Below are 12,308 nucleotides of genomic sequence, written 5' to 3'. Positions count from 1 at the left end.
CCCTCCAGCTGAAGAGAACGGTGACAGAGAGCTTACAGAGAAAGCGTCTCCTGAGCCATTGTCGTCGGAGGCTAAACCAAAGGACGGGTGCCGAAGGGAAGAGGGAGGGAGGGATGGACAGAGGGGGAGGGAGGAGGGGCCGGTTCTGGACGTGTACAGCTTCCCCGGGGACTCGGATACTGAGAGCCCACCTCCGGCGCCCTGGGCACACTGCACCTTCACCCAGCGGAGGAAGAGGAAGAGGGCCCTGCTCAAGCCCTTCTCCGGCCTGGGCTCCCAGCAGGGCCTGCCGCTGGGCTCCTGGAAGAGGCCCAAGAGCAGCCCCTTAAAGGCCAGGGAAGACACGCTGCGGGCGGTGGGGGGAGGGGTGTTTGAGTTTACCGAGAGGGACGGGAACGACGGCGCGGGAAGGGAGCCGGAACCCCAGGCGGAGAGGGAAAACCCGAGGGAGGAGGACGAGCTCTGTGAGGAGGTGTTCACCTGCGTGGAGTGTAGCATTTACTTCAACAAGCAGGTGCACCTGCGGGAGCACATGCAGCAGCACTGGCAGGGCGAGGAGGGGCGCGGGCGGGACGGGGACGGGGCCGGGCGGTTCCAGTGCGCAGAGTGTGGCTGGGAGCTGGAGGACGGGCCGGCTCTGGCCGAGCACCGCCGGCAGCACCAGGACTCGCGGCAGAAGATCCTGGAGGAGATCAGCAAGCTGAACGAGGGCGGCAAGGGGGAGCTGGGCGCCGCCGCGGAGACAGCGGAAGCGGTCTCTGCTCCCCCCAGGCTCCGGTGCCCCAAGTGCAAGTTCGGCACGGACTCGTCGCGCGTGTACGTGGAGCACGCCAAGATGCACATCAAAGAGCGCAACAGCCAGCGATCGAGAGGGCAAGGCCCGCAGCCGCTGCTGGGCCCAGCCGGTCTGTACCGCCCCTCTACCTCCACCTCCCCCTCTCCCGCGGCGTCCCCCTCCCCCCTCTCCTGCGACCTCTGCAGCTTCCAGGCCTCCAGCCACTCCGCCCTCCAGGAGCACCTCCTTCTGTCCCACCCCTCGTGGCCCTCCGCCTGGGAGGAAGAGGAGGAGGAGGGCTGCCCGGGGACCAGCCGTGACTTCCTCAACCCCACCCTGCCACCGCTACGCCCCGGGGAGGAGCCCTTCCCCCCGCGGGGCCGAGGGACACCGGGCACGGGCAAGGCCGGCCTACACGTGGGCACGGCCGTCAAGGGGGCCCGGCCCTACCTGCCCCAAACCCGGCTCTCTCCGCCTCCTTCTGTGGCCCCTGGTGCGGGACCCCGTCGGAGGGACGTAGCCTTCAAGAGCATCGGGAACCGGAGGGCCAGGAGGGGAGGGGAGTGGAGGGAAGCTTTGGTGTTGAGGCCCTCACCGCTACCTTCAGAGACGGGTGGAGCACAGACAAGGGACCAAAACATGGACCAGGTTCCCCAGAAGGACCAGCAGCTAGATGCTGATCTAGGTAAGTTGCGCGGTAAAGCTCTAGGTAAGTTGTGTGGTTAGGCTCTAGGTAAGTTGCGTGATAAGGCTCTAGGTAAGTTGCGTGGTAAGGCTCTCGGTAAGTTGTGTGATAAGGCTCTAGGTACGTTGCATGGTAAGGGTCTAGGTAAGTTGCGTGGTTAGGCTCTAGGTAAATTGCGTGATAAGGTTCTAGATAAGTTGTGTGGTACGGCTCTCAGTACTTTGCATGGTCAGGCTCTAGGTACATTGGATGGTCAGGCTCTAGGTATGTTTCATGGTAAGGCACTAGGTACGTAGCATGGTAAGTTTTTAGGTACATTGGATGGTCAGGCTCTTGGTACGTTGCCTGGTAAGGGTCTTGGTACGTTCCATGGTAAGGCTCTAGGTACGTTGCATGGTAAGGTTTTAGGTACATTGGATGGTCAGGCTCTAGGTACGTTGCATGGTAAGGCACTAGGTACGTAGCATGGTAAGGCTCTAGGTACGTTGCATGGTAAGGTTTTAGGTACATTGGATGGTCAGGCTCTAGGTAGGTTGCGTGGTAATGGTCTTGGTATGTTCCATGGTAAGGCTCTAGGTACGTTGCGTGGTAAGGGTCTTGGTAAGGCCTGCTGCTCTTGTCAGCAGTAGCCTCTGCTGAGGACCATCGGTTCTCACTGCAGGTGAGCTACAGAGGTGCTCAGAAAGGGGCAAAATTAACATGTTGACTCAAAAAGAAATGCCTGGGTCAGGGTGGCAGCTGCTATGTTTGAGGAAAAGTGCGGTGTCTCAGACACCGAATGAACAGTCTCATGGCCATTATTCAGTGCATTTTCATGAACAATAATATTCTCCGCATAACCTGAATATTATTGAAAGTTCAAAAAGTTGAACGCAAAGCATGTGCAACCATATTAATTGTAATAAACCTAAACCTAATGTGTGTCATTATTTTATCTCCTTTGTTTGCACTGTTATCATTTGTATCATTTTAGCGTTTGTATCTTTTTACCCATGTTATTGACTTCCCGTGCGTAGAAGCAAATTGAATAGAGTTGGTAATTAACCAAGCTACAGCTCATTGGCAACATGAATGAATATTTCCCTTCAGCCCTTATACAGGGTGGAGATGCATATACAGCAGGGTCCTGCTCAGAATTGGCTGCAGTCCTTCCAGTCTTATACCTGGGGCCCCTAACCTCAACTCCACACTGCTTGCACTGACCCTCACTCTTCCCTTTGTGCCGTCACTCGATTTGAGCGATAGACTGATTACCTGGAAGTGCCCCGAGGTGACACTACAGGGTTCCAGCCGTCCGGCTTTGCCGCGCGCGTGCAGTCGATCTGGACGCCCCGGGACGCCTCCCGTGTGACTGACCCCGGTTGCCCTTGCCTCTGCCGCAGACTCAAAGGAAGTGCCTGCCCTCGCCTTGCAGCTGAAGCGCAGTTTCTCAGACGGCCTCCGTGGGGCGTCGGAGAGCCTGGGGCTGACGGCGGGGCAGCAGATCCAGCTCAGGCACATGCTGCCCCTCGTCCTCATTGAGCCCTTCCACTTCATTCCCCGAGCTCCCTCCCCAGTTCCCGGCTTTGGGGAGAGAGTCAGGGCAGCGGGTGAGTGACAGTTACAGTATGACAACTAAGGCCATGCCACTACATGACCGTGACAGGACAGTGACGCGTCACAAGGCGATTTTAATCCTTGCTCCCTCCCCCATGAAACAGTGAAAATCAGTAACATCCTCATGGATCAGTGTTATTTTCTTATGTCTAATGAATGTGTTATTCTGTTCCTGTCTTTCATTTCCATTCCAAGTATTTCGTAGTCTTTGCTTAGAGCAAGATATACTCTGAAAGCCTGTATCAATTGCCTCAACTCTACTCATTTTCTCTTGTTTAGGTAACTTCCGTCCTTTTCTGAAAGATAACTTGGCCTGTCCTGTGGTAAAGGAGGATGATGAAGAGGAAGAAAATGATGAGCACAATGATGAAGATGATGAGGAGAATCTCTTCCTGTCAGAGGAGGATGTCGGGGAAGAGGCGGGGATGCTGAAGAACATCGAGAGGAAGTGCCCGTATTGCCCCGACCGTTTCCACAACGGCATCGGCCTGGCCAATCACGTGAGGGGACACCTCAATCGCGTGGGTGTCAGCTACAACGTGCGCCATTTCATTTCGCCAGAGGAAGTCAATGCCATTGAGAGAAAATTCTCTTACCAAAAAAAGAGAAAAAAAGGTAAGGAAGGTGAGGAGAATGGTGTGCAGAGCACGTGAAGGAGGATATGAGGGCTGAAAACCCTGCCAAAGTAATTTTCTTTTTTTTAAATGTTCCCTCAGTTTGTGCCAAATCATGTTCATCGGCACTTATTGCTGCAACTTCCGCCATCGATTCAGAGATTAGGCCTTTAAAATCTGTAACAGTGTCACAAAAAAAAAAAACTGACCAGAAAGAGAGGGTACTAAAATCAATTTTCTTGAATCTGTTACAAATTAGGGAGAGAAAGATGCAGGAAAAAGCCAGGATGGTGATAACAAAATGCCGATACTCCACTTCTTGTAGCCTTACTGTTCTCTTCCCCTCCACACAGTAGCCAATTTTGACCCTGACACCTTCAGCCTGATGCGCTGCGAGTTCTGCAGTGCTGGCTTCGACACCAGGGCAGGCCTATCCAGTCACGCCCGTGCCCACCTCCGCGACTTCGGCATCACCAACTGGGAGGTGACCGTGTCCCCCATCAACATCCTGCGGGAGCTGTTCTCCAGCCGGCCGGACCTTGTGCTTCCCACGGCGCCCCCGCGCAGCCCCCCCGTAGACGCAGACTCTGAGGATGAGGAGCTGGGGCTCGGCAGGGCTGTGGATAGCACCTTGTCCTCCCTGGCGTCAACACCACCACCCCCTGTGGCTGAAACTCAAGGTGAGTGGCAGGAGCTTATCTGGCTGCTGCTTTTAAAATTTCAGGTGTCAGGTCATTGCTGTACTTCAGCGGCTTATTTTAATGGGGGTATAAGAGCAAGTGTGTTCGTGTTTCGATCCCAATCTGGGATTATGAAATAACTTTCAAAAGTAATTTAGAGCGTGGAAATAGCTGAAGAGAAATGTTGCTCAATAGATATGTAAACGTAGAGAATAACAGTCTCAAATAGCATAGTGGTAATAGTGAGAGTATGTGTGGCACTGTTTTTGTCTCACCGAAAAGCTAACGGAACATTACAAATCTGCGTGACTATATGGACATATATCGTGAATGTGACGTTAAATGCCTGTCAAGCGGGCGCCGTGAATATGTGTGTAACCCCCCGGATGTATGCAAATCTCAGACGGTGTAAATGGACGCTCAAATCACATAGAAGATATTTCCCTATCACAGACACAGCAGACGCCGTCAAACACAACAGTCTGCGGTACTAAGAACTTTAATAAACGATTTCGCTTTGTAAACAAATGACGTTCCTCTTTATATAGCAATTCATAGCCAATTGCAGCGGTTCATAATACCATGGATCTTGGAAAAAATATTACGATTGCATTTTACTGGCTGCACTTTCCATTAGTAGCGCACTTATTACAATAACGTATAAAACGGAATATTAGCATGGTTGTGCGACGTATGATATAAATTTATATAAATTATGTTTTGGTTAATATAGACTGGACAGTGTGGTGTCTACAGTCGATTAGCTGTGTCGAGCGTTATCGCCACCCTTAGTTCGATTGGTCACGCCTTAATTTGGCGATGCATGTGGACTCGGCAAAATGGCCGCTTCCACCTCACCGCAGACACAAACAATAGCAGAACTATCTGGTACGAGTGGGCCGGAATCTGGTACCCTGCTACTCCTCAACGGTGAGTAAAACGTTAGCTGATATGTTCAGCAACCAGTTGTAACTTGCATATCTGTGCTTTATTTTTAAGGACTGTGAGACTTGTGGTCATAACACATTAAGATCGATACACATTCCGGGAAGGTATAATGTATTACAATAGGCAGCCATCTAGATGGTAGGTGTAGTAACGTCGTTGGCTGGTGCCAGTTATCAAAGCCCAGGCGTAAGAAGCCATTTCAAAATACTATAATTAAGTTACTACTTATCGATTGCTAGCTGTCTTTACACGTAGAACTAGCTATAGGTCCCATATCCGGAATCCTTTTTGCTTTTGTGCCATTGTTCATTGTGTGCCATTGTATTGTTCATAGTCAATTATGAAGGAAATATACGGTTATCCTGCCTCTTCTGGCAGTATAATTAACATAGTTATAAGCTAGCTTGCTGACCTTCGATGTCGAGTGCCTATTTTCCATTTAAGTTTATTGATGCGTTAAAATTGAGCTAAGTTAGTCTACTTAAGTTTCGGTGTCGCTTTCCGTTTACTATTTAGCTCGGAGTTTAATAACTTGACTGTTTCTTATTAAAGCCGTACAATTTCAATTTTTTTGTGACCGTAGACACTTGCCATTAGCATTTTATAATAAGGATGCTGCTGCTAACGGTAATAAAGATAACTTGTGACCGAATGATATTCACTTACTATTGCTGTCAGTCATTTTTAACGATTTGTCGAGTACATCCGTCAGCCGGTGTCAGAGTAAATTAAACAATAGCTAGTTAATGCCCATCTGACTGGCTGCATCAGCCTTAGCGGGCATCCTTCATGTAAACAATTCTGTTAAAATTGTCTTTAGTTTACGGATATGTACACTTCAGTGTGTATGCATAGAAACACCTGTTTAATTAGTTGCTTGAAAAACAAGTTTTGGGCATAGTCAGATTTGAATGATACACACAAATAGTTTGAATGTCAGCATTCACCCACTACTTTATTGTCATATGTATAATTCAGGGGGTTATGTTTCAGGTGTGCAGGAGGACAAGATGCCCACAGTGGAGGGAGTGGCAACAGGCTCTGGGAGGAAGAGTGTGGTTCCTTCTGATTCTGGGAACAAACGCATGGACACTGCCAGTCCCAGGGATGAGCCAGACACCAAGGGTGAGCGAGAGAGCTGGGCAAGTTGGATTAATGGGGGAAGCGGTTAAGGATCATGATGTAGACTAGTTGTCTCTCTGGTGATTAACGGTGTAAATCTGAGTCAACATGCAAAATTTTTGGTTTGTATTCAAATGATAATGGAAAATAGATGGAATTCTTGTATGGAATCAGGAACAAATGAATGCATTCATGTGTTTGGAGTTGTCGCTCATCTCTACCATGTCCTGCTTTTCGCCGCTCTCTACCCCCTAGCCACCGGCTTGCTGCAGTGTGAGGTGTGCGGGGCTCCGTTTGAGACCAGGCGGGGCCTGTCCAGCCACGCCCGTTCGCACCTCCGGCAGCTGGGCATCGGGGTGTCTGAGAGCAGCGGGGCGCCCATCGACCTCCTGTACCAGCTCATCAAAGAGCGGGAAGGGGGCTGCTACTCCGAGCTTCCGCACTCCTCTTCCGCCAAGAAGCCGGCTCATGGGAGTCCTTCCTCCCGAAAGGACGTCGGGGCCAAACTGGGGGCGGGAGCGAAAGTGGCGGCTGCGGAGAGGAAGCCCTCCCCGCTGTCGGCCCTGGCCTCCTCCGCTAAAGCGGCAGCCTCCTCCAGCCGCCCGTCCTCCCCCGTCGCCCTGGGAAGCTCCCGCTCCGCCTCCCCGCTGCTCCGAAAGGCCCCCATCTCCTCCCTCCTCCCGGCCTCCTCTCCCCTGCGCTCCCTGGACCCCAAGTCCGGCGGTGGGAAGACCGCCTCGCCCTCCAGTGCCGCTCCTGCTTCTGCCAAGCCTTTCTGGGCCCCGCAGGAGACGGACGCCCCCCTTAACTTAAGTAAGGGACGAGAATCTGGGCCGTCGACACGCGCATCCGACTCTGTTTTCTGTCCTCGTTTGCCCTCATTGTGTTGCAACTAGTCACTTTCCGTTCCAAGTCAGTGGGTGTTTCAGTGTACGTGTTGATACGAAATGTATCATGTATCTGAGGTACAGTAGGCCTGGGTTGCCGAACTGGAAATTTTACCTTCCCCCTCCCCCACAGTGCAAATAGCTTTTTGTGGTAATTGCGCAACACATGCGGTCTCTCTCTCCCTTCAGCAATGGACGTGGATGCCAGTAAGGACATCGTGTGCCAGCTCTGCGGCGCCTGGTTCGAGACGCGTAAAGGCCTGTCCAGCCACGCCCGTGCCCACCTGCGCCACTTCGGGGTGGTGGACGCCGAGACCAAGGGCTCTCCCATCGACTATCTCAACCAGCTGATCCACACGGACGACTTCAAGCACAGAGCCAGCTCGCTGCAGCCCGAGGACGCTGGCGCGCTGGACGGCATGGCTTCCAGGCTGACCCCTCCCTCCGCCAAACGGCCCCTTTCTTCCTCCTCGTCCGGGCTCTACAAGAGCGTCTCGTTGGAAGGAGGCTCGGGGTCAAAGGGCGCCGCGTCTTCTCCGATGCTGTCTCCCACCAGCAAACGGTACAAGCCCTCCGCTGCCGACAGGGCGGGCCTGCAGGTCTTCCGTTTGAGTGGCGGCGAGTTGACGCCGATCACTCATGGTGAGTCCTTGGGTGCCGAATAGATCACAGCAGACTGCTTAAAGAAAATTAGGTTCAGTGTGCCTACATGGACTAATGATAAACCCAGGAGTAGTTCAGAACAAGGTCAGCCTGAGAGTAGCTCGCCACAGACCAGATTCAGCCACTACCACACTCAACATATATTGCAGTGCTTCTTAGGCCTTGGGGGGGAAACTGCGGTTTTATTATTACATTACATTACATTATTGGCATTTGGCAGACGCTCTTATCCAGAGTGACGTACAGTTGATTAAACTAAGCAGGAGACAATCCTCTCCTGGAGCAATGCAGGGTTAAGGGCCTTGTGTGATGTGGCCTCCTCCCCTCTCCCTCAGGTGAGCCGCTGAAGGAGATTGGCTGTGAGTTCTGCGGGGAGTACTTTGAGAACCGGAAGGGCCTCTCCAGCCACGCCCGCTCCCACCTGCGGCAGCTGGGCATCACGGAGTGGTCTGTGAACGGCTCGCCCATCGACACCCTGCGGGAGCTCATCACCCGCCGGGGGCTTCCCTGCGCCCTCCCCCTGCGGCCCCTCAAAAGCCCGCCCACGTCCCCCCGCTCGCCCCCCTCCTCCCCCACCTCCCCCGGCCTCCTCAAGCGCCTGCCCTTCTCCTCCGGCCAGTCCCACCAGCCCACCGCCCGCAAGATGGGCAGCGGCATGCCGCGGCTGCCTGCCAAACCCAAGCCCGAGCCGGTGCAGCTGGAGGTGGCCATGGCGGGCGAGGGCGGCCTCCGGGGCTACGCGTCCGAGGCCCTTTCCCAAAGCTGGCACGGCTCTGACGGCGTCCTGCCCCTCAACCTGGGTGAGTCCGTACCCTTACACCTTTATTTAAAATCTTTCCTCATTTACACCATTACTTTACACTTTTATTATTTTTTTTATGACATTACACCTTTTTTTTTTTTTTTTACTTTCATTTTCAGCTTTTATTTACAGCTTTACTTTACACCTTTTATTTACAGCTTTACTTTGCACCTTTTATTTGATCATTTTACGCCTTTACTGTAACACTACACTTTTGCTTTATGCCTTTCCACCTTTACAACTTTATTTTAACCCTTTACACCTTTTACTTTACACTTTTACATCTTTACACCTTTACAGTTTTGTCTTTCACCCCGACACCTTGCTGGCCAGCGGAGGATGGGCTCCCCCTCTATAGTTGGGTTCCTCCAGAGATTTCCTCCCATTGGGAAGTTTTCACACCACTGTTTGCGGGTTTTTCTCTCCACTGAAGAGGTTTACCTCGTGCTTGCTATTTTGGGGGTTGAGGCGTGGTGTTCGTCGCATTCTTTGAGCCCTTCTGTTACTCTAAGCCGTCTTTGTGAAAAGTGCTATACAGATAAAAATGAATTGAATTGAGTCTGGAGCCATCAGACACAGTCCTGTTCCTGTCTGTTTAACTGAACTGCTCCCTTGAGCAATGTTTTTACAATGCCCCAGTCTCTCTCCTCAGGTGACCTTGTACATTTGTTGTATGCCTAGCTTTTTATGATTCATAGAATTTTACAAGGATAATAAAGTAACAAGAGCATATTTCATGAAGCATGTATTACAGTTAACCGGTATGCCTCATCACATCAGCATTTGTAAGTTCATAATGTTACCGCTAATGTAACTTATAATTTACCCAGTGCAGATCCATGGTCTGATCATATTATCATCCATAACAATAAGTGGATGTAGCCATTTATTGTTTTGTAGTGTAACTGGATTCTCCCCCTTCCTCTCCCGGTCCCAGCCCCCCCTGAACCCGAACCGACCCGGGACATCCGCTGTGAGTTCTGCGGGGAGTACTTTGAGAACCGGAAGGGCCTCTCCAGCCACGCCCGCTCCCACCTGCGGCAGCTGGGCATCACGGAGTGGTCTGTGAACGGCTCGCCTATCGACACCCTGCGGGAGCTCATGCGCAAGAAGGGAACCCCCCCCGCGGGGCAGGTGAAGAAGGAGCCCGGCCTGGGGGGCAGCCCCACCTGGGAGGAGCTGGGGTACCTGTCCCCCAAATTCTCCCGCAAGTCCCCGGTCAGCATGCTGCATTCGGGCTCCAGGCTGCTGAAGCAGGGCCTGGGCGCCGCGTCTCTCTCCCTGTCCCCGCTCGGAGCCGGGAAGGGGGGCGGCTACCTGGGCTCGTCCCCGCTGGGGAAGAGGCCTCTGTCGGACGAGGGCCAGTCCTCGGACAGGCCGTCGCCCAAAACCTTCTCCCCCCCGCCGCTGGACTTCTCCTTCAAGGGGAAGTCCTCGCCTGAGAAGTATGGGGCCTCCCACTCAGGTGAGCCGGTCTCAGCGCACACACCGTCCCAGAGGCACTTTCCCCTCTGTGTGATGGAGGCTCCATGTGGGTCTTTGCCCTCAACAGCACCCTGGGGGCAGTTGGCCATGTTTTGCTTGATTTTACTACCGAAGCTACCTTTGTTCTTCCCTCGAAACAGGGTTGCTCCAATGGACCTATTTTAGTTAAGATTGCCTTTCCCCAACTCCCCAACAGAAAAATATAGTTTGTTATTGTAATTGTTTTTTAAATTGAGCAAATCTAAGAGGGGGAAAAAGGAATCGGTGAGCCTGGAACCCTGGTCTAGTCCTCCATGAGGCAGTCACACTAACCACAACACCGAATCTGCTGGGATCCGGAGCTGCCTTTTCAGTATACGAGGCTGCTCTCCTGAGAAATGTTTTTTCCCCTGACTGATTAGCAAACATGCAGGCGTGAGATCACCCTCTCTATCACACGAGATTACCCTTTTGACACTACCGTCTGTCCCCACGGTGCTGTTGAGGGTAAAAATATAGCGAAACCGAGAACTAATGCTCTGTTCCCACTGTCTCAACCCCCCCCCCCCCCCCCCCTCCCCAGCCTCGGACGCCAGCTGCGAGCTGTGCGGGTTCTACTTTGAGAACCGCAAGGCCTTGGCCAGCCACGCCCGCGCCCACCTGCGGCAGTTCGGGGTCACAGAGTGGTGTGTGAACGGCTCGCCCATCGAGACGCTGAGCGCCTGGATGCGCAGCAAGCCGCACAAGGTGGCGGAGATGCACCGCCGCTACATGCAGGGCGACCGGCCCTTCCCCAAGAAGGTGAGGAGCGGCCGCAACGGGGAGCCCTGGGCTCTTAACGGTCCCACTGCCCGCTGTACCGTACTCATTGTTCATTATTTTGTCTGTTTTATCATGTGCAGTTTGTCCTATTTAAAAAATGTTTTACTCTCATTCCAGGTTAAACCTGATTGTTGTTTGCTGGCATTTTTGTCTGTATGGTTTCTCTGGGGATGTGTATGTATTTGGCACTGTAACAGACTTGCTTTGCATTCAAATACTTTTCTGTGCTCGATTGATCTTGCCTGGCGTAGCTGAGCCAACTAAGAGGACCAGAAGGCAGGGTTATGATTTTTGAGAATTTCCAGTACACCAGCTCAGTTCAGTAAAGTGTTTATATCCAAAACAGTGAGGTCTGGTGTGTATGGGTGGTGTAAACTGACCTGCTGCCGGTCTGCATTGCAGAAGAGTGGCTCCTCTCCGTCCCCCTCGGCTGATTTGGAGCGCATCTCCCCCGGGGTGTCCCGGCCCCTCTCCTCCCAGCGGCCCTCTCTGGGGCTGCCCCAGGGCCGGCGGGCGGGGCGCGAGGTGACGGGGGGCACGTGGGGGGCGTCGCGGGAGGGGGGCTTACAACAGAGCCCCGGGGCGTCCCGCCAGCCCGCCCTGCCACACTCACAGGTGGCCCGCAGCGAGCTCAACGTGCGCTCGCCCAGAGGTGAGACCCCTCTGCCCTCACACGCACGCACAGCCACACACGCACGCACAGCCACACACGCACGCACAGCCACACACGCACGCACAGCCACACACGCACGCACAGCCACACGCGCACGCACAGCCACACACGCACGCACAGCCACACACACACGCACGCACAGCCACACGCACACGCACAGCCACACACACACGCACAGCCACACACACACGCACAGCCACACGCACGCACAGCCACACACGCACGCACAGCCACACGCGCACGCACAGCCACACGCGCACGCACAGCCACACACGCACGCACAGCCTCACACGCACGCACAGCCTCACACGCACGCACAGCCTCACACGCACGCACAGCCACACGCGCACGCACAGCCACACACGCACGCACAGCCACACGCGCACGCACAGCCACACGCGCACGCACAGCCACACGCACACGCACAGCCACACACGCACGCACAGCCACACGCGCACGCACAGCCACACACACACGCACAGCCACACGCGCACGCACAGCCACACACGCACGCACAGCCACACGCGCACGCACAGCCACACACGCACGCACAGCCTCACACGCACGCACAGCCACA

General features: G+C 53.8%; 1 protein-coding gene across 1 annotated transcript in view; it reads left to right on the top strand.

The window, feature by feature from the left end:
* Nucleotides 1–12,308, top strand: part of LOC133121297 (protein Wiz-like) — a 54,854-nt gene that overhangs the window by 5,248 nt on the left and 37,298 nt on the right. Inside the window, exons 6-16 of the mRNA XM_061230501.1 lie at nucleotides 9–1,460; nucleotides 2,843–3,049; nucleotides 3,336–3,680; nucleotides 4,024–4,350; nucleotides 6,292–6,423; nucleotides 6,676–7,233; nucleotides 7,497–7,949; nucleotides 8,306–8,770; nucleotides 9,710–10,237; nucleotides 10,820–11,037; nucleotides 11,461–11,710. Of these exons, the coding sequence (XP_061086485.1) occupies nucleotides 9–1,460; nucleotides 2,843–3,049; nucleotides 3,336–3,680; nucleotides 4,024–4,350; nucleotides 6,292–6,423; nucleotides 6,676–7,233; nucleotides 7,497–7,949; nucleotides 8,306–8,770; nucleotides 9,710–10,237; nucleotides 10,820–11,037; nucleotides 11,461–11,710 (4,935 nt within the window). The remainder of the gene's footprint in view (nucleotides 1–8; nucleotides 1,461–2,842; nucleotides 3,050–3,335; nucleotides 3,681–4,023; nucleotides 4,351–6,291; nucleotides 6,424–6,675; nucleotides 7,234–7,496; nucleotides 7,950–8,305; nucleotides 8,771–9,709; nucleotides 10,238–10,819; nucleotides 11,038–11,460; nucleotides 11,711–12,308) is intronic.

The sequence above is a fragment of the Conger conger genome, chromosome 2 (genome assembly GCF_963514075.1).
Source record: "Conger conger chromosome 2, fConCon1.1, whole genome shotgun sequence".
Lineage (NCBI taxonomy): Eukaryota > Metazoa > Chordata > Actinopteri > Anguilliformes > Congridae > Conger > Conger conger.
Note: the sequence above shows the minus strand (reverse complement) of the source record. Positions and strands in the feature narration are given on the sequence as shown.